Below are 21,106 nucleotides of genomic sequence, written 5' to 3' on the forward strand. Positions count from 1 at the left end.
GGTGGTTTGCACCTTGCTGCAGTGAGGAGTGGCCCTGCTCAGTCCCACAGCCTCGGATGCTTCACAGCCTGGTGCATGCCTGGAGAGGAGTGGGGGGATGTAGCTGCAGACTGAGGTCTGGGGGGGATAACAAGTGCAATGCACCGGGCTCCTGACCCCTTCTCCCTTTGCTTCCCCAGCAGAACACGCAGCGGTTGGGTGGCTCCCAGGCAGCTCACTCCTTAACCACACCGGTTGTTTCCGTGGCCACCCCGAGCCTGCTGACGCAGGGGCTGCCTTTCTCTGCCATGCCCACAGCCTACAACACAGGTAAGAGCCCGCAGCCCTTTCGTGATGGGCAAGGGGTAGGTGCTGCTGCAAGCACGCGCCCGGCCCTCCCTCCTCACCTCCATCATCCCTCCTGGGGCTCACCGCCAAGGGTTTCACCGCATCGAAATCAAGGGGAGAACCAGTATCGAGCCCCCTAAGAGCTCCCTGTCCCATGCTCAAGGGCTGTGAGGGCAGGAGTCTGTCACGCTGCAGCCCATTGCGCTGTGCTGGCAGCGTGAAGGTGCTTTTAAGTGGGTGCTAATTACAGCTCCACCCATCTGCATGCTCTTGAGAGCTGGGGGTGATGTTGTAATAGGGGCTTAATGGAAATGAGCGTCGGGGCCCCTAAAACTTTGGGAGGAATGCAACCCAGCCTGCTTGTGGGCCATATGGGAATGGAGGGGGATCATCTGCAACGCATCCACCAGGACCTTAAGGACTCGCTGCATGTCCTCCATAGCTCACTGGGGCTCAGAGCAGCCACGATGTCAAAAGCTGCTTGTCTGGAAGAGCCCGAAATAGGCACGTTGGGAACTCCCTCTCCTAATGAGTAGGTGTAGCCCACAGGATGCGTGCCGAGGAGGCTCCTCTCCCCCCCCCGCACCCCATGCAAGGCAGCCCCAGCCCTGGCTCCACCAGCCCAAGGGCCCAAAATAGGCTGTAATTGTGCCCCGCGCTGCTCCCGCTCCGCGTGGGGACAGGAGCTGGCTTCCAGCTCCCCGGGCTGGTTTTCCTCCTGCAGTGACCGCAGGCACGGAAGCGATCCCACGCGGGCTCCCTCCGTGCCGGTGGCTGGGATGTTATCGGGGTTGTCATCGCCTGCACGAAAACCCTGCTGGAGGCTGCAGGTGCCCTGAGCAAGCTCCAAGCCTGGGCCGCTGGGGCTTGTTCTTTCCGGGGTTATCCTATTCATTGGGTGGGAGCTGTGTGGTTATGTTGAGCTTCTCGCTGGCCAGGCTTGCCCTTCCCCATGGCTGCTCTGCAGCCTGGTTGGGTCAAACCCAACTGTTCTCAGCTCTGAGATGGGAAACTCGTGTAAAACGTGACAAAAGAGGTATGGGATCGTGTTCCCTGTGAGGGTGCTGAGGTGCCCAGGGGAGCTGTGGCTGCCCCATCCCTAACAGTGTTCAAGGTCGGATGGGGCTTGGAGCAAGTGGAAGGTGTCCTTGCCCGTGGAGCTTTAAGGTCCCTTCCAACCCAACCCAGTCTATGGGGTGGCTCCAGCTCTTGCCATTGCCCTTGGTGGAGGCTGCCATAACCAGTGGGTGTCAGGAGCTCCTCAACCAGAAGAGCTGGTGCTGGGGGGGTGAAAGGGCTGCGCAGGGCGAAGAGCCAGGCCCTGGGCCTCTCGCAGGGTGTGCTCGGCTCAGCCCGCGGCATTGGCAGCGGTTCAGCACCTTTGCAGCCACCTCTTTGTGCTCGGCTGCTGCTGGCGAGCGGGGCCCCGCTGGGGTGGGGACGCCCAAACCCAGAGCGAGAAAGCAGGAGGAGGCACTAGGGGGGGGCACAGCAGGGAATGGTTTGGGTTGGAAGGGGCCTTAAAGCTGCTCCAGCTCCAACCCCTGCCGCGGGCAGGGACACCTTGCACCGGAGCAGGATGCTCCGTGTTCGGGAAGAGCATCACCCCCATCCTTCATCCCCGCCCCACACCGTGCAAAGGTGGGGGGGGAATGGACCAGAGGGCGGTGGGAGCCGGCGGTGGGCGGAGAGCGCCCTCTGCTGCCCGCGGGGGCGTGGGGCAGGGGGGCTGTTGGCCTGCCCCCTATCCCTGAGCCTGCCCCATGTCCTGATCATGGAAGAAGGATGGATGTAAGGGTGAAATCCTTCCCTGTGAGGGTGCTGAGGCACAGGGTGCCCAGAGAAGCTGTGGCTGCCCCATCCCTGGCAGTGCTCAAGGCCAGGTTGAACACAGGGGCTTGGAGCAAGCTGCTCCAGTGGAAGGGGTCCCTGCCCGTGGCAGGGGTTGGAGCTGGGTGAGCTTTAAGGTCCCTTCAACCCAACCCGTTCCATGACTCTATCATCAGGCTGGCAGAAGATGCCTCATTAGCTGCCAGCTCTAATGACAGCGGGTCAGGGTTGTGGTGGGATGGAGCAGCTTTGGGGTAGCCGAGCCCCCAGCTCCTGGCACACAGGGTTGGGAGGGACAAGGGGGCTTGGGGCTGCTGCATCCCTGCAACCCAAGTGGTGATGAGCAGCGAACCATGGTGGGATGCTCTTGGGAGTGATGGCGAATGGCTCTGAAAGGAGAAGGAGATGGGGAGAGGCTGGATGAAGCCTGTGGTGAGGTTTGTGGCTGGGAACCACCCTGGGATGTAAAAGACCAAAGGGCAGGGAGTAGCAATGAGTAGGCCAGGTTGGATGAGGCTTGGAGCAGTCTGCTCCAGTGGAAGGGGTCCCTGCCCGTGGCAGGGGTTGGAGCTGGGTGATCTTAGGGCCCCTTCCAACCCAACCCAGTTTGGGATGTCCAGTGCCCAGCCTCCCTGTGTGACTCCCTGCAGTAGCTGAGCCTCTCTAAGTCGTGGCTGGTGTGTGCCTCTGGTCTCCATCTCCTCGCAGTGCTCAGGGCTCTGCTGGAGGAGCTTTGACATTGAAGTGACCGAAGGGCTCCTTCCTTTCCAGATTACCAGCTGCCGAGCGCTGAGTTGTCTTCGCTGCCAGCATTCAGCTCACCTGGGGGGCTGTCCCTTGGCAACATCTCTGCCTGGCAGCAGCAGCAGCAGCAGCAGCAACAACAGCAGCAACAACAGCAGCAACAGCAGCAGCAGCAGCAGCAGCAGCAACAGCAGCAGCAACAGCAGCCGCAGCAGCAACAGCCACAGCAGCAGCCGCAGCAGCATCTGGTTCCTGTATCACTAGGGAATTTAATGTAAGTGAAAGGCTGACAAGAAACCTGGAGAGGGGCTTTGGGCAAAGGGATGCAGGGGCAGGACAGAGGGAATGGCTTTAACCTGCCAGAGGGGAGATGGAGGTGGGATCTTAGGCAGAATCTTCCCTGTGAGGGTGCTGAGGCACTGGCACAGAGAAGCTGTGGCTGCCCCGTCCCTGGCAGTGCTCAAGGCCAGGTTGGACACAGGGGCTTGGAGCATCCTGCTCCAGCGGAAGGGGTCCCTGCCTGTGGAGCTGGATGAGCTTTAAGGCCCCTTCAACCCAACCCATCCTTTGGCTCAATGATTCTGATAATGGGTACCAGTGGTCACTCAATTGATGCTGCCCGTTAGAGTTGTGCAGGGTCTGATCCTGGCGCGGCAGTGACTGTTTCATGGTGAGCTCATGGATTGTGATTCCTGGGGTCATCATAACCCCTAGTTCTCACCACAAGTCCGGATCTAGCGTGGAATCAGATTCATAATCTCAGCCAGGTTGGCCGTTCTGGATTCCTTCGGGTGCGGGTTATGAGTTCTGTGCTCCGGCACCTAAAAGGCCACGGCAGAGATAATAACGAGCAACTTCCCATTATCTCCTCCTCCCTTTCTCCCCCCTTTCCTCCCTTCCCACTCCCCTCCTCCTCCTTTCCCAACCTCTCCCCCGCTGCCTCCCGGCCGCCCAGACAAGGGAGTCACTTATCCCACACCACCACTTTGACTGTCAACACCAACCCCAACATCAGCATCAAGTCGGAGCCCGTCTCGCCCAACCGGGAGAGGAACACTGCCACCCCGCTCAGCACCTTCCCCCACCAGCCCCGGCACGAGCCCACCGGCCGCTCGCCCGTCGACAGCCTCAGCAGCAACACCAGCTCCTACGAAGGCAGCAGCGAGCGGGATGATCCCGCCCGCCCCGATTTCGGCTCCTCCCTGGGCCTCCTGCGAGCCAGCAGTGAGCCCGAGGGCGAGAGCCCCTCCGTGAAGCGCATGCGGTTGGATACCTGGGTCACATAACGGGCTCCTCGCCATCCCTTGGCGCCGCGGGGCAAGGGCGGGAGGGGTGGGAGGGATGGGGCGAGACGGGTCCCGGGGATGGGATGGGATGGGATGGGATGGGGTGGGAGGGGAATGATCATAAACTGCCTGAAAAATAGCTTTAGGATTCTGTAGGCATTCATCCTAGCGCAGCAGGCGACGCGCGCAGTGCATAGCGGCGCTCCTCGGCTTGGGAATAGCCAGCGGGTGCTTTGGGAAGGGAGGGATGCCAGTCAAACGGCTGAGTCCTGCCCAAAACCAGCTGGGGATGCTCATCCCCGTAGTGGCGGTGGGGGCCCGTTGAGTGCAAGATGGGGGGATGTTGGTCCCCCTCGGGAGGTGGGACCGGATCCCTAGGGAAGAGCGCCTGCAACAAGGATGGGCTCGGAGGGGAGATGGGGCACAGAGGCTACCCCAAAGCGCAGTGCTGGGGCTCTCCCAGGCCCAGTGTGCAGGGGAGGGCAGCTCGGACGTGATCCAGCTCTCAGGAAGGTTGAAGGGTTTTGGCAGGCACTGATTTTCCTAAATCAAAAGGGATAAGAAGGAGGAAGAGGCAGATTTGGGAGGCTTAAACCTGTTTGCATGAGGTCGATGCAGGCAGCACCCAAGGGAACTCCACTATTCCTGGCCACAACCGTGTTCAGACTCCGGTCATCCTTTCCCAAAGGCTGGCCTCTGCCTGGGTGCAGTGTGTTTGGAGAGGAAGGATTCCTTAGACACTTCCATCCCACTGGACAGGGCTTGGAGCAACCATGCTCTAGTGGAAGGTATCCCTGCCCATGGCAGGGGTGGGAGCTGGATGAGCTTTAAGGTCCCTTCCAACCCATCCCATTCCGGGATTCTGTGATTCTTAATGCTGCTTTTACAGAAAACCACAGGTTTTACCAAACAGGATTGGTAAATGCATTGTAAAAATGCATTCCCCATTCCCATCCCACACGGGACAAAGCTTTAAATTGGAAAAACAGGAATACGTGATTCTCATTGAAAGATGCAGCTGACCTCGTTATCCTTTGGGGTTTGGCCTGAAGGCTTCTAGGCCTCGAAAGACAAAGGTGAACTGGGTGGAAAGGAAAGTCTCAATGGAGTGATTTAGTGGAGGGAAAAAGGAGGAAAACTCAAGGAATTTCCTCATGTTGCTCAGCTCTCTCTGAGCCCAAGATGCAGCCTCCAGCTTAGGGATTGAGGGTTTGGAGACGGGCTTTCTCCCTGCAGGCGCTCTCCTCCAGGATGCTGGTCCCCATCCCCGTCCCCGTCCTTGTCACCGCACCGGCGCCACCGGCACCAAACCTGCCCAGATGCCACCTTTGCCAAACAGCTCCTTTGGATGGGCTCTGGGAGCCAGGAGCGGTGCTGGGCTTCCCCCCCAGGCAGTGCAAGGAGAGAGGAGCAAAAAGTCATGGTGGGATTCATCCCCCTCCCCGTGCCTCCGTTGGCCAGCTCTGTGCGTTGATTCGTGGTGCTGATGGCAAACCAGAAGCAGATTTATGGAGATTTATCCACTTTTCCCAACCAAGCGTTTTTCCCAATGTTTCTAATGGGAAAAACACCCAAAACGTTGCTTATTATGAACAGGGATAACTTAAAAAGTGAGTGGTTGGAGGAAATCCTCCCAACACTGGGTGAAAATCAAGAGCCGAAGAGGGCGCATCCCTTCAGAGCCAACACCTACCCTGACTTTTCCCTCTCTCCCTGATGATGGAATTGGTTCGGGCTGAGACTCAGCACTGGCATCAGGGAAGCCTGTGCTCAGCCCATGACCGGTGCCAGCTCGCACCAAACCTTGCCCAGGTACCAAAGCTTGGGCTGAGCATCCTGCCCTGAAATCCCTGCCCAGGGGAGTCTCCAAGCCAAATTTCCCTATGGAAACCTTGGAAATAGCCAGTCGCTGCCACAGAGTTTGTCCAATTGATGATTTTCTTCCTTTTGAACGGTAAATGTTTAATTCCCTCTCCCATTCCCATGCTCCGTCGAGCCTCGGGACGGCTCCGGGCAGGTTCGATGTGGTCAAACCCCCTCCCGCATCCCTCCCTCCCCACGCTCAGCTCTCACCTCCAAGACGCCAGCTCGGCACCGGCGGCAGAAGCAGATCTCCCTCCCTCCAGCTCCGGTTTTCCATCCGGGAAGCGGGAGAGACGCTGCGGACCGTGATCCTCCTCCTTCGCCTACGCTGACCCCCCTGGCCCCTTCCCGAGCCGGCGATGCCGGACGCGCACCTGAGCTCTTTGCACGGCCTTGCTTTGGAAATTAGGTGGGATTATCGACGTCTCATTGGTCTCATTTTATAGGTTTGATTTTGGGGTTCCTTCACAAAGAGAAAGGAAATAAAACCCAACCCAAAAGGGGGGGTCCTGCCCCGCTGGGGAGCAGCTTGCTCCGGAGATCCCGGCGGGAAGGAGGCATGGAAAACCCGCCTGGCACTCGACGCCATCCGCGCCGCTGGAGCATCCCTGCGGGGGACACAAAAACCATCACCAAAACCCCCCCCCCACCCCTCCATTTTTGCTCATGAACCTCATGCCCTGCCTCCCGACTTCACTCTTCCGAAGCTGAGAGCCCGGATGGAAAAGACCACAAACCCCAGGCCTTAAAAACGCTCTGGGTTCCGTGGAGACGCGGGTTTCGATCCACCCGGCGCCGCCGATCGGCAGCATCCTGGCGGCAGGACTCCATCATCCCCTTGGGGTTGATGCCACGGGCAAGTACAGCTCGTGGGAAGAGCAGGGATACCCGGGCTCGCATCCGGCATCAGCTTCACCATCGCGGTGATGCAGTTTCAGGAAGGGGGGGGGCAGCGTTGATTTTGGGGGGTTATTTTAGGGTTATATTCTTATTTTTGTGTCCGGGTCATTCTCCCCTTCCCCCCCCCCCCAGACTTTAAAACCCAAAAAACTCCCCCTAATTTTCAAAAGACAACGAGAGAAACGACAATCTTAAGACACCAACACCCTCCTTTGTGCTCCTCGAGGCCCGTTCCGGGTCTCCCTTTCTGTTCTCGTGCTCATTGTACTGTTGACAGTTACAATCGTGGGTCATTTTTTTTTTAAGTTGGGATTCTTGGATTTTATTTTTTTTTTTCTTTGAGTTTGGGACAAAAAAAAAAATATTTTCCATTTTTTAAAAAGGGGTGTTGCAAAAAAAAGAAAAAAAAAAACCCACAAAAAACCTTGCACGATTTCAATGACAATAGTTAAAATGCTGCAGTTTTTAGAGATGTGGAAGCAAAAATGGAGCTTATTTATTCTCAAAGGCTATCAAAGGTGTAAAATGCATGAAGAAACAGCAAAAAAAAAAAAAGAAAACTTTACAAAAAAAAAACAAAAAAAAAGCCAAAAAAAAGCCAAAAAAAGTGTAACCTGAACAAAGTAGCGTTCAAATTTGGGAAGGAGGACGAGAAAACACGCAGAAAAGGACAAAAAGGCAAAAAAAAAAAGCTAATATATTGTGTTTGGGCTAGTTTGCTTTTGTTTTTAATTGTTCCTTTTTTTTTTTTTTTTTTGGAGAATGAAATACAATTGTGTATATTTTCATATTAAGAAGTATGCACTGATAATGTTTCCAAAATGATATATCCCTTTCTAAAAGTGTGGTTACTTAACCAAAGTCTTTGTTTCTGATCTTTTACCTTCCTTGACATCTCTTGTGGATCCCTCCCCAACGCGCGCGACCGGGGCTCGACGCCGCGGGCCGTAGGCAGAGGTAAGCTGGGGTGGTTCATAGACCCCCCCCCCACCACCCTCTCCTCCACCAGCATCACCCCTTTGGTACCCCATGGGGACCACTCATCACCCCATAGGACCCCACTGCTCGCTATGGGGTGATGGGGGCACCGTAGTGCCAAGGGGGGGTTTGGTGCTGGTGGATGCAGCTGGGATGCTGGCGTTTGGGGGGGGGGGATGGCTGTGACCCCCCCCATCCCGGGAAGGCTGGTCTTTCCCAGGGTTTGGAAGAGCCGAGGCTGGCTCCTTTGGGGGGGGTTGTGCTGGTGGGGATGGGGATGGGGCTGGTTGGGTCCATGGTGTCCCCTTGGTGGGGTGATGCTGGGGAGAGCAGCGTTGGGGGGGGTATGGCCGTGTGCTTTGGGGGGGCACCAGGAGCAGATGGGGGCTCTGTTGCTGGTGTGCACTGGGATAACCGGGGCTTCACCCTGGCTTGGTGCAGGAGGAGGAGGAGGATGGAAGGAGGTCGCGGGGGCTGGTTCTGCAGCTGCAGCCGCAGGATGGGGCAGGAGATCCCCATGAGGAGACATGGGGATGGAGCAGGACCCTAAGCGATGCCTTGAGCCGCAGATACCAGCGTGGGGTGCATCTGGAGGGTGTTGAGGATGAGGATGGATGGATGGGGATGGTCTCAGTGCAGCGTGGAGCGATCACACAGGGTCTGGTGTGAGGGGTTGGGGTGCCCCCCCCCCCCGCTAAATGGGGTGGGTTTAGGGGATGGCGAAGAGCCCGGCTGCGTTGGAGGCTTGGATGAGGATGGATGGAGATCCTTTGGGAAGGGGGTTGTTGCCGTGTGTATGGGGCTGCTGCCGGGCTTGGGGGTCTGAGGGTTGTTGGAGCTGTCACAGGGGGCTGTGCATGGTCCCGTGGGGGAAAGCGGGGTGAGGAGAAAGACGGTTTCCTTTCCTTGCCCCCTTCATTTTCCTCTTCCTCCCCCCCAAACCTCAGCAAAGCAGGGAAAAAACAAATCTACATCCCCCCCCCTCCATTTTCCATGGAAAATTCCATCTCCTGTGCTTCCCCCCCAGTGCTTTTGCTGGGAATTGGGAAGTTTGGCACCGGGAATGCTGGAAGTGGCCGAGGTCGAGCAGGACCCCTCGGCACAGGGAAGGAGTTTGCATCTCCCCAGCCATACCTTGTCTGTGCCTCCCCCCGGTGCCACATCCTGCATTCCCCCCCGGATGAGGCACAATTTGGAGCTGTTTGGGGCGTTTAGAGCACCCGAAGGGGCAAAACTTCATCCCCATCCGCCTCTCTTGGGGCCGGGGGTGAGTCTGGAACCGTGGGCTTCAGCTCTCGTTTCCCTTTCCCAATCCCACACCATTTGCCTTTGCCTTTTCCTCTTCCCAGCCCACTTCGCTTCTCCTCCCCCTTTTGTTTCCCCCCTTTTCTTGTCGTTTTAACGTGGAAAAGCTCAACCAAGTGTTAGGTTTCACCGCCTCCATCGCCCTTCCCTGCCCGAAGCCTCCCTTCTCTGTCCTCCTCTCCCTCTGCTCTTCCACTTGGGGTATTTAACCTGGCTACTGTACATGTAAATAGCGAGTCTCACTCTGTCGGCGGTGGTAACAGGGCAGAAAAGCTCCTTTTTGTTGTATTGCTATGAAATGAGATTCTATTTTTGTCAGAGTATATTGTAATAATACTGCCCTCGGCCGTGGCCGCCTTGTACAGCTTCTTCTTGTCCCCCCCTCTTGGCTCTTCCCGCGTAGCCCCCTCCCCATCCCTCTCTGCTCCCCACTTTGCCATGCCCCAGCCCGGTGATGGTTTGAGCCCCACGGATGCGTTTCCATGGAGGGCTCCCGGATTGCCTATGGGTCCTGGAGCTCAGCACCACGCAGGAACAGCTTTTGTGGGAGCCTTGGGAGTGGGGAGGTACCTGGTGCACAGGGATGCTCCCAGCAGGAAGAGGGGACCTCAGAGGAATGGATGTGGTCGCCCCAGCTCCCCTCCATTCCCCAGCAGCTGAAAAACCCATTCATGTTCAGTTTGTCCCTCTGGAGCTCCGTTTTGAGCGAAGTCCTCTTTGGAATATGCTTCCTTTAAGCCAGAAGAGGGTGGTGTGGCTCAGACCTCGCCGCATCTTCCAAGCAGGCAGCGATGGGGATTTTATGGCATCCTCATCCCGATGCCGTGGGGAGAGGCAGAGAAGGGCAAGAGCTGCTTCCCCCCTCCCTGCATTTAACCACAGCACAGAGCAGTACAGAGCATCCTTTCCCCATCATGGGATGGATGCTGGGATGTCCCTGAGGGCTCCCAGCAAATGCCTTCAAGGCTAAGGGAGGAAGCAGCCCCATCACCAAGCTCAGGCCACGACTCCCCTTCTCCCCACGGCTCGTCCCAAGCTGTTTGCAGGTGAATGGGATGCTGAACCAAGTGGGACCATTGCGGCTGTGCTGTTAAATCCCATTGGCAACCGGCTCCTAGGATGGCCTCCGGGTCGGGGCCTCAGTCTTCTCCCACCCCCAAGCTCCCCATAGCTCAAGTAAAGCAGGTAGGTGTTAGCATACTCCGGGGCATCTGCAACCGTCTTGGTAAGATAGAACAGACCCTTTAAAGGATGCACTAAAATAAGGGAATAAAGCAGAAATCCCTCTCTCCTCAGTTCCTCTGCATGGGGTTAATGGGATCCCCTGCACAGCTCGGTCTGCATCAGCACAAGCAGCTCTTCTCCTTCTTTCCCCCCTAAGGATGCTGCACAGGTAGAGGCGAACCAGGACGTGCACTTCCCCTGAGGAGCTTATTTATTGTTCTGAGAAGCAGTTGAAAAGAGAGGACAAAAAAAGGACAAAAAAAAAGGATGAACTGTGTATCTATAATATATATCTCTCTATTTTTGAACCTCTTTCGTTTTCCTGATGCTCCTCCACGTGTGTGTGTGTGTACGTGTGCGTGCGTGTGCGAGGCGAGATTGGGATGCTCACGGGATGGGCGGTACGGAGCGGGAGGCAGCCTGCTGCGTGCATGGAGAAGGGGACCGGGGTGTCCCCCTGCCCCATGCTGTGTGTGGGATGCTGCCAAGCAGCAGCGTTGCAAGGGAGGATTTATGGAGTTTGGAACCGGGATCTTTGCCTAATTCCATCTTGAGTATTTGCTGGCCTGGCTGGGAACCTCCCGAGTGCTGGGGACACCATCACCCCCATCCCTGTCCCTTCCCATCCCTGCTCCCGACCCGCACCCTTGACAATCAGTGGCTCCTTCCCAGGGACTGCAGCCCGTGGTTGAGGCGTCCGGTTTGGTTTTCCGATGTCCCTTTTTCTTTCGTGCTGTATGGTGATGCGTTATTGTATATTCCACACTAAGATAAAACAAAGGAAAAAAAAATAACAAAAAGAAAAGGAAAAAAAAAGAAAAATATATTAAAAAAAAATGATGATGATGATGATAATAATTACCATGAAAAATTCTTATGAGTTTTGTTTGGAAACTCTTTCACTATATTTGTTGTAAAGAGGTTTACTATTAAAAAAAAAGAAAAGAAAATACACGTTTCTGATAATTTCCGCTGCTTCTGGCTCTTTCTTTCCTGGGTTCAAGCTCCTGCTGAGGTGGGGATGGGCCTTGGGCTGTCCCAGCACCCAGGGCTGTGGGGTACATCTGGGGCAGCCACCGGGCCCCTGCTTTCCTCCTCAGCTGTCCCCAAGTCTCCCATCCCTGTCCCTGGGATCCAGGCAGTCTGAGGACCTGGGACACCCCGGGCTTTGTGTGTACCCCACCAGCAGCCCTAAGGCTGGGTGATGGCTCCCCTGTGATGCTGTGGGGAGATGAAGTTCTGATGCCTCCCATCCCTGCTTGCTTGCTTGACACCCCGAGACAGCCCTTGCTATAGCTCCCTATGGATCAGGCCCACGTTTCCCAGTCAAAGCCTTTCCCAGCGGGTGTCCGACCATCCCCAGCTCCTTGTGAGCCTGGTTTTAGAGCAAGGAAAGCCTCGCTCTGCCTGGAGGTGGGACTTCTGCTGGGCTGCCAGCGAGGATAACAGGTAAGCGGGAGCGCCTGAGGACGGTTTGGGGTCCCCGTTGCCCGCCTTGGCTCTCTGTGGGGTGTCTTTGGGACCAGGGGAGCTGCTGGGGGACACTGGTGGGAACTGGTACAAGCAGAGGGGAGGTGGGGGGGAGAGGGATGGGGACCCTGCACGGTCGCGTTTGGCCGCCAGGTGGCGGCAGAGCGCAGGGAGCCGCGGCTGCGATGATCCCGATCCCAATCCCGGTGGGAATTCCTTGGGCTGCCCCTATGCGGACCCCATCAGTGCTAACAGAGAGCAACAGGCAGCCAGCAAGGCCCGCAGCGGAGGCAAGGACACATCCCATCGCCTGCACGCCTGGATTTGGAGCTGCCCAGCGGTGCCCAGCATTCCCAGCGTGGAGTTTCCCCATCCCATGAAGATGCTTGAAGTCCAAAGCCATTGACCTCCAATAGGCTGCTCCTTGCAGGCCCTTGACCAAATGCAGGCAGCTGGCTCCGGATTATCCCACTGTTTTACGTGCTGGAAAACGCCATTCCAAGTGTCTAAGGGAGGAGGCTGGATGCTTGGTTAAACCCTTGGTTAAAACATTATCCAGGTCTCAGTGTCCCCACATATGATGCTCACTCCCCGCAGCCAGAAACTACTCTTTGTGTGGTCAAAGATCAGCAAAAGAATAGTAAAAGGTCAGTAAAACAATAGTAAAGGATCAATAAAGGAATTGTAACCGAATCAAGCACGGGTTTATCTGTTATTCCTTGATGTCGGAATTGTGGCCGTAGCCCTGGAGAGGGTCCTGCGGGTCAGCACCGTGTGGTGCTTCAATCAGAGCTTGGTTTATCCCCCCTCGGAGCCAGCGCTGCTCTGTGCAATGGGACCACAAATCAAAAGGAAGCAGAGGAAATTTTCCATTGGGAATTCTCCATTTCCCAACTGGGAGTTCATGTTGGCTCGAGGAAGTTGGGCTCTGAGAGATGGGGAAATTCCCGCTAACTTCGGCTTTGGCTGGGGAGTGCATCGCCCTCCCAGCGCTGGGAAGAGGCTCACGTGCCTACAGCTCCAGGAAGCATCCGCATGGATTTATATCCATTGGGAATTGGTCCCCTGAGACACCCCGGAGCATCTCACCAGCTCTTCCCACACTTCCAGCTCCTGAGCGCATGGCATGTGGTTGTATTCTTATATCCTGTTGTGTTCTTATAGGTGGTACCATCATTATAGGTGTTGCTATAGGTGACAATTCCATTATTAACATTATAATTACCATTAATATTATCGATTATAATGCTATTAATGATGTTATTGCTATTTGCATATGCTATGATGTTCACATATGTGATTATATTCTTCTATGTGATGATATTCTTGTAGGTGATAGCATTATTTTAAGCGATCTGATTATTATATGTGGTGCTGTTATAGGTGATATTATTATAGGAGGTTATCATGTTATTGATATTGATATTATTAATATTGGTATCTTATATGTTATTATTTTCCTATATGTGATTATATTCTTATAGGTGATATCATTATCTTATGTGATATTATTATTATTATACATGATGCTGATTATTATTATACATTATAGGTGATGATTATATTATTATTGATACTAATGATAATCATGATATTGGTATTGATATTCTTACATGTGATGATATTCTTATAGGTGATATCATTGTTCTAGGTGATATTATTATTAGACATGGTGATGCTTATTATACATTATAGGTGATGATTATATTATTCTTATTATTGATACTAATGATAATCGTGATATTGGTATTGATATTCTTACATGTGATGATATTCTTATAGGTGATATCATTATTCTAGGTGATATAATTATAGGTGGTGTTATAAGTGATGTTATAGGCGATTATTATTAACAATTACTATTAATACTACCTATTGATATTCTTACATGTGATGATATTCTTATAGGTGATATCATTATTACATGTGATATTATAGGTGTGTTCTAGGTGCTATTATTATAGGGTTTATCATTATAGGGGCTGTATTATTATTGTTATTATTGTTGTTGAGGATGAGATCATCATCATTATTATTACTGCTATTATTACTGTTATCATTCCCACCATCACCATTATCACCTGAGGAATCCGGGCCTCTGCACTGAGAACTGTCTGACACGTCGCATTGTTCTCAGCCCTTGGAGGGAGCAGCCCCCTTTCCCTCGGGCGTTGCGGGTTTGGGTTGATTTCTCCTCTTTTCCCTTCATTTCGGCTCCACGCTCCAGGGCACAAACTGTAAAAACTACACTGGGAATCAAACCCGGCCCCCAGAGCCCCTCCAGGACAGGTCGAGCCCTTTCCTGCTAACAACCCTCTGGCCCAGCCTTGAAACCTCGGCGAGTAAAGGACTTTGCGGCAAAGAATGGATCATTTTCCCATTTACCCGTGATTCAAGGATTAATAACTAATCCCATCAAAGGACATCTGCTTAGATTGTTCCTTGTCACTGAAAGTAAATAGAGCCTTTTAGTCTTTAGACCTAAACTCCTCTGAGGTTATTATGCGCAGGGAGCCTCCTACAAGCCCTTGCTTTCTCTTCTGCTCCTGCTGTGCCTAACCCTGGAGGGAGAAAGCAAACTTTGCTAGGCCCTGGACATAAAGGTTATTTGCTCCAATGGAGGAGACTTTGATGCGAGGCCGGGTAAGCCGAGACCCTCGCCCTCCCCTAAGGCTCGGCTTTAGCAGGGGGCTGCAGCCCGCCGGGCCCTTTGAGCCGCATTGTCCTGCCTCCGTGCATCGTTTCCCCCTTTCAGGATGGGGATGCTGTGGCTTCGCTTTCACCCCCCCAACACACACACACACACACGTTTAGGTGCTGGTTTGGATCTGCTTCTTGGGGGTTAAATGGGAAAAGGAGGAATTGCTCGGGTCTGGGTCTAAAACCTCGGAGGAGAAGGATCATGGGTTAGGATGGATGGAGCTGTGGGCTCCAGCCGCATGCAGGATGGTGGAGGCACAGCCCCATAGAGGGAAAGATCCAGGTCTTGAGGGCCAAAGAGCTGGGAAATAATGGACTTCTTGTTAAATAACAGATCTGACTCGGGGGCTCATCTGCAGGGCTCCCAACGCTCCGCAAAAAGCTGCTTTTTTGGGGACAGAGACTCTGAAAGGAGCAGATGAAGCCAAAATGTGGGCAAATTACCCCAAATAGGCCTCATCCTCCGCCCGGGAGCTGCCATCTGTAACCATTAACCAAAGGGCCTTCCCAGGGCCGAAAGACCCCCGAAAGAGGGAGATATCCATGGAGAGAGCATGGAAAAGATCGCAGCGGAGCCGAGTTCTCCTTTCCTCTCCTTGTGCTGGGGTGGAAACCAGCCCCCGTGCCAGGCCGTTGGAGGGATGCATGCTGTAAGCATTGCAGAACATCTAAAATTAGAGGGTTAGGGTGGGTTTTCCCCCTCCCCTGCCCTCTTTGCAGAACATGGGAGGAGCGGCTCATCCCCACACCAGCTGTGGGCTTTTCTGCTCTCGTTTTGGGGGTAAAAAAAAGCTCCCTGCGAGGTAGAGCCAAAAAGGGAACGCTGCTCCCAAATCCAAGAGGAATTCTCAACGGGGCCGTGGGCCTGGTGTGGGAAACCCTCCGACATCCAAGTGGATCCCGGCCCCTTTCCTGCACGGGGAAGCCGGTCCCGCTGTGCCTCCCATCCCTCCGGCCCTGTGATGCCGCTGCCATCGAGCCTCGCTCGGAGCTCCGGCGAAGGGAACAATTGCAGGGAGAAGCCAGTGGGAGTTCAAAAGGAGCAATAGTGGAATTAAACGGCAGCAATTTCCCTTATTTTCTGCCGCTTAAAGGTGCACGCTGGGAATGTTGAAATATCCTTGTTATCCCCTTCACTACCTAGGGAAGCTGTTTTTAACGAGCAGGGCTGTAATCAGGCCGCGTTCGTGCCAGGCATCTCTTACTAACAAACCCATTCTCCAAAAGAGCTGTCCACATCAAAGCCCTTTGAAGGAGAAGAAAAGGCACCTGCTGGACTGAGTGCGTCGGGCAGCTGTGGGAGCCGGGGTAGGTGCCGGGGAACACTTCACCCAATTCCATCCAGACAAAACAGAGCTCCCCTCCGCTTGGGAAGAGGGAATATTTGCATTCGGGTTGGGTTTGGTGGGGTTAGGGGGGGGGGTGTGTCTGCTGTGGGTTTTTATTGCTGTTGGCTTGGGAAAACATCCCAAAAGGCCCAAATAATCCCATAGAAATGAATTTCCTTCTTTCCAGGCTCCAAGCCCGCTTCCCTTCGGATGCTCCCAGGTTATAGGGGTGCTTCTGAAGGCATCCGGCTGCGGTCTGGCCTTTTAGGTGAACTATTCCAGTGTCCACCTGAGGTAGGAAATGGTGGGGAGAAGCAGGAGGAGGACACGAGGCTTTCAGGGAGAAGGGATTTGTTTCCCTGTGGGTGCTGGTGGGTGAGGATGGAGCAAAGGGTGAGGGTGTCCATGGCTGGCCCAGCCCTAGGGCCAGATCTGGAGCTTCTTTGCTCCTGTCCTCTTCAGCACGCAACCAAAAAGCATCTTTTGTTGCACTTGTCTTTGTCTGGGGGGATGCTGCAGCCGTGGCACTGCGAGAATGCCCAGTGAAAGCACAAGTGGGTGAGACAAAGACCTTTCCTTGGCAATCACCAGCTCCAAACCCCTCTCCTTCCCCCCCAGATCTATGAGATTAGAGCTCAGACAGCCCAGATTTTGAAGGAATTCTCCACAAGGAGAATTGCGACCCAAACCCTGTATCTGACCATCACTGGGTATCAGCAAGATGCGCTTCTAAGAGGCCTCCCACACGGAGCTGATAGGCAAAAAGGAAGGGATTTCCCTTCAAAATCCCACCAGGGCTGGTCCATGCCAGGGCCCTGAAGGCTCTCAGCACCCTGCAAAGGCATCAGAGCCTCGGAGATGCTCCCTGGTGCCCAGCACCAGTCAGCAAAAGGCTCATCCCTTCCTATGGGCAGAGCAGTTTGGGGGGGCTATTCTGCCCCTCCACACACGGAGGGGCACGGGGAGCATCTCGCTGCGGGTGTGCTTGGGTGGATGGAGCTGGTGTGTGCACGTGTGTTCACGTATGTGCACCCAGCCATGTATGCACCCCATGCGCGCACCGCAGCCTGCGTGTCCTGCACGCGGGGTAAGTGCACCCTGCATGCTCACAAGGGCTGCATGCCTGGGGCACACGCAAGTGGGGTACATGTGGGGAAGGGATGGGTGCACCCCAAGGCTTTCTGAGCCGCTTTGGGGATGCTGCTGGTGCATTCACAACGGGCGCACCCCCTTTGCAGCTCCCCGTTGTGCGTGGCCTCAATGGGGCTGCGGGGAAGGGGATGGGGCTCGAGGGGGGGCTGCGCAAAATAGAGCAAAGACTTTGACATTAAACCCGGGGGGGGGGCTGCACCCCTGCCTTGGGGGGGGGGACGGGACGGGCGGACATCCCCAGCACCCGCTATATCTTGTGCCCAGCGATGGGCGCGTTTCTGGGCAGAATTAAGGGGTTGCTTTGGGGTTGATGGGGGCTTTTTTTGCATCACGGTAAGGGCTACGCGGCTCCGGTGCGCGCAAGTCCCGCGGGGCGCCGCGGGTCCCCTCTCCTGGGGCAGCGAGCACCGAAAATCCCGGTTTTCCGTGGAGAAAATCCTCCTGGATGATCCCTTTCGCCTCGCCGCAGCCAGGGATTCGCCTCCCATCATCAGGTCGCTTAAAGAAAAGCATCCGTTGAAACCGCCTGTTTTTCCCTAAATAACGCCCGTGTGGGATCCCTGGTGCTGTGCAAAAGGGATGGGAGCTGGGAGGGCAAAAGAACTCCGGCTGTGGGGAAGGGCTGGGTGCCCTCCGACGGAGGAGCCAGTCCTCCCGCAGGCATTCCAGGGGGAATTCCGGGAAAGCCGGCATGGATCTCCCTCTCTTTTTCCCTCCACTTTAAAGTTCGATAGAAGAGAAAATAAAGCGGAGCTTTGCGCCCCAAAACTTGCGGTGCGGAGGGGCCGGGCACATCCCCTCCGGCTGCCGGCACTTTGGGAATTGCTGCTTTGGGATGAGAAGGGGGGAAGTGGAAATGATCCCATTTTTTGGAGCATGATGTGGGGGGCGAAGCCGCCGTCCTCGCCCGCGGGTGGTGAAGTGATGCCAGAGCCGCCGTGGCTGGGGTGAGGGCTTACGGGGAAAAGGCTTCGCCTCATCGGGAACTGTGGATTTGCCAGGAGAGGAGGAACCGAAAGGGATTTGGATCGATTTTTCCCCCTTTTCCAGACACCGCTCGGTCCATTCCAAAACTCGCAGGAGATTTGTAGAAATTGGCGGCTTCATTCCCTAAATACAAATAAGAATCAAATCAAAATCTGGGATGCGATGGAAGGGAGATGCCCGGGATGAAGGAGGATCCCTCAGCCTGGCGCTGGTTTCCATTTTGGGCCATTCGCAATAAATAAATGAAGGCGATGGGGGGGAAATATGTGTGTAAAATAATCAGTCCTGGGAGCTGAGGAATTAATGAGGGATGAGGCAGAGGAATGCGGGGAGCAGCGACCTGGATGGAGCCGGGACAAGCGGTTCAGCTGCCGAGCTGCGGATGCGGCCGCTGGAAAGGGGCTTTTCCCAGTTAAAAAAGGGGGAAAACGGGGGGAAAAGGGGAAGGAATAAAGACAGAGCCCGCTGCGGATACCTCCGTTCAGGGCTGTTGCGCTGGCCCGGCTCGGAGAGGGACTGACCGGGGCTTGTGGAGCTGCTGCGGCCGATAATGTGTGGGTCCCCCCCCCCCGGAGCCCTCGGGATGGGTTTGTTCACTTCGGGTGTTTTTATAGCTCTTATTCATCCCCAAACCCCTGTTGAGGGGAAGGAATCGATTCCCGGCTTTCATTTCATTATCGTTACATTAAAGCGGGGAGAAAACGTTATTTATGGGGAATTAAAAACCATCTATCCCAAGTAGGGAAGGAAATTGGAGTCCAACTCGGAGCGAGCATTATTTACCTTTAATAAAGCATGATTCGGGCTTGGGGAAGGAGGAACACAAAGTCATTCCCCCAAATAGAAAGACGGAAGCACAGACCCGGCTGGAAGTTCATAAAATACCCTGGTGGAAAACGCTGCTGAGGGGGGGGGACACCCGCTCCCTGTGGTGTCACCCCCAGCCTTGGTTACTAAATATCAGGGGGGCTTCGCTCCTAATCTGCGCTTATTAAGCGAAAAATAGACCCCGAAAACGCGACGATGCCCATGAAATCACGGTTAATTCCTCATTGCAACGGGGGAACGCGCGATCGAGCCCGAGCGCTGGAAAATCACCCTCTTAAAGTGGGGGTTTCTATAAATCAAACGTTAAAAAGTCCTTAATTCCCCTTAAAATCCTCCTCTCGGTGCCAGAGCCGGGGCTGGGAGCGTTCCGAGCCCCCCCGAGGGGTCGGGGACCCCTTTAGACCGAATTAACGGGGTTTTCCCTGCAGGGCACCGGCTCGGGGTTTTGGGGAGCTCCTCGGGGAGTTTATTTCCAAAAGGAGGGAATTTTATTGTTATTTTTAATTTTAAATGACGGTTTTGGGGGCCACGTTCAGAGCAGGGACGCGGACGAGCCCCGAGTCCTTTGTGCACCCGCGGCCCCTCCGTTTGCCTTTAAACCCACCCCGACACCCCCAAAACCCCTCTATTTTCCCCTCTCCTATCCTTTCAAACCCACGATTCCCGACCCGAAACCCGCTGCCCTTCCCCCGAGGCGCTCAACCCCCCCCCCCCCCCCCCCCACTTTACGCGCCTGCGGAGCGGGCTTGCTAGATTTGCATATATGGTAATGAGCTCTTAATTGCCATCCTTGCTGATCGATTGCTAGCAATAAGCAGGGTGAGCTTGGAAATACGCCCCCCCCCTTCCCCGGCCCCCCCGCCCCGCGTTTGCAGCCCAACTTTTGTTAACTCCAACACGTATACTTTACGTATAGGCTACGTGGAGGCTCCGCGGACGCTCCTATATATCCTTACGCCGGGCACGGCCCCTTCTACCTCCGCCGGCAGCTCCGGTCCCGGGGCCATCGAGGAGACCAGAGGGCTACGGGGAGGGGCGGGCAGGGTAGGCAAGGAAGGCAGAGCGATGCAGGCAGGGCACCGGGGTGCAGGCAGGACAGGAGGGCAAGGAGGCAGAGAGATGCAGGCAAGGCACCGGGTGCAGGCAGGGTAGGCAAGGAAGGCAGAGCGATGCAGGCAGGGCACTGGGGTGCAGGCAGGACAGGAGGGCAAGGAGGCAGAGAGATGTAGGCAGCGCACTCAGGAAGGGAGGTAGAGCCGTGCAAGAAGGGCACTGAGGGTGCAGGCAGGATAGGGCAGGGAGGCAGAGCGATGCAGGCAGGGCGCTGGGGTGCAGGCAGGGTAGGGAAGGGAAATAGAGCCGCGCAGGCAGGGCAGTGGGATGCAGGCAGGATGAGAGGGCAGGGAGGGATGGCAGTGCAGGCAGGTGAGCAGAGCAGGCAGCGCAGGCAGGACCCGCTGGCCTTAGGGGCGCATTCCCCTCGAGTTGGGCTGAAGAATCCGGGGGGAACCCCGGGACCGGACCAGTCCCCCCCTTCTCCAACCGCTTCCCCCCCACACCCCTCAGCCCTGCGGCTGCTGCCGGCAGCCGGGCCGGGGCGCGGAGCCCCCCGCGGGCCGCGCTGGGCCGGCCCCGCAGCCGGACAAACAATGTGAGACTTGGCGGAACAAAAGCGGCGGGGCTTGGGTTGCTGAACACGTCTGAGGCCAGACGAGCAGCGCGATTTATTGGACTCGGTGAGAAAATCATAACAAAAACAAAAGGGGGGGGGCGGCGAAAAAGGGGGGGTCTGGGGGGCTCCATCCCTTAAAACGTCTTTATAGGGGCTGCGGAGTCGGGAAGGGGATGCTCCGGGAGCGGGACCTTGGAGGGGCTGCGGGGTCGGCAGGTGGGATACCCCCCCCCCCCCGGGCATCTGAGCTTTGAAAGTTTGGGGGACACATCCCCCAGGTTCCCCCCCCCTCCGCGTTTCACCAATCCACGATGGCTTTCTCCCGATCCCATGGGGGATCCAGACCCACTCCGGGTGGGGTGCAGCCGAGGACTGAGGTTTGGGGTGCGGGTCCTTGCAGGGATGCTGCTATTCCCGGTCGTGGTCCCCCCCAGCGTGTCCGTTGCTCATTGTTGCCCTCCACGCCAAGAGACCCCCCTGTCCCGATAGGATTTGGGTGGGGGGACCCCAAA

General features: G+C 55.5%; 1 protein-coding gene and 1 long non-coding RNA gene across 12 annotated transcripts in view; one reads left to right on the top strand and one right to left on the bottom strand.

Moving 5' to 3' along the window:
• The window catches only part of MEF2D (myocyte enhancer factor 2D), a 48,279-nt gene extending 44,076 nt beyond the window's left edge, over positions 1–4,203 (top strand). For 5 of the 10 annotated variants that reach the window (XM_061477865.1, XM_061477869.1, XM_061477864.1 and 2 more), the window contains 3 exons: positions 180–309; positions 2,929–3,175; positions 3,857–4,203. In XM_061477865.1, coding sequence (XP_061333849.1) covers positions 180–309; positions 2,929–3,175; positions 3,857–4,187 — 708 coding nt within the window. In that variant the 3' untranslated portion in view covers positions 4,188–4,203. The remainder of the gene's footprint in view (positions 1–179; positions 310–2,928; positions 3,176–3,856) is intronic. The other 5 variants (XM_061477874.1, XM_061477870.1, XM_061477875.1 and 2 more) reach the window with 1 other exon arrangement.
• Positions 4,204–11,011: 6,808 nt separating this feature from the next.
• On the bottom strand, positions 11,012–19,992 carry LOC133281987 (uncharacterized). Of its 2 annotated transcripts, none has more exons than XR_009747607.1 (3): positions 19,833–19,992; positions 14,009–14,162; positions 11,012–11,222 (listed from the first exon to the last, which is right to left on the bottom strand). It is a non-coding gene; the product is annotated as an uncharacterized LOC133281987 (long non-coding RNA). The 2 variants fall into 2 exon arrangements; XR_009747608.1 differs by lacking the exon at positions 19,833–19,992 and adding an exon at positions 14,313–14,682.
• Positions 19,993–21,106: the final 1,114 nt, after the last annotated feature.

The sequence above is a fragment of the Pezoporus flaviventris genome, unplaced genomic scaffold (genome assembly GCF_033815535.1).
Source record: "Pezoporus flaviventris isolate CSIRO_AGI_PZ_B2104156 unplaced genomic scaffold, CSIRO_AGI_Pfla_v1 ptg000112l, whole genome shotgun sequence".
NCBI lineage: Eukaryota > Metazoa > Chordata > Aves > Psittaciformes > Psittacidae > Pezoporus > Pezoporus flaviventris.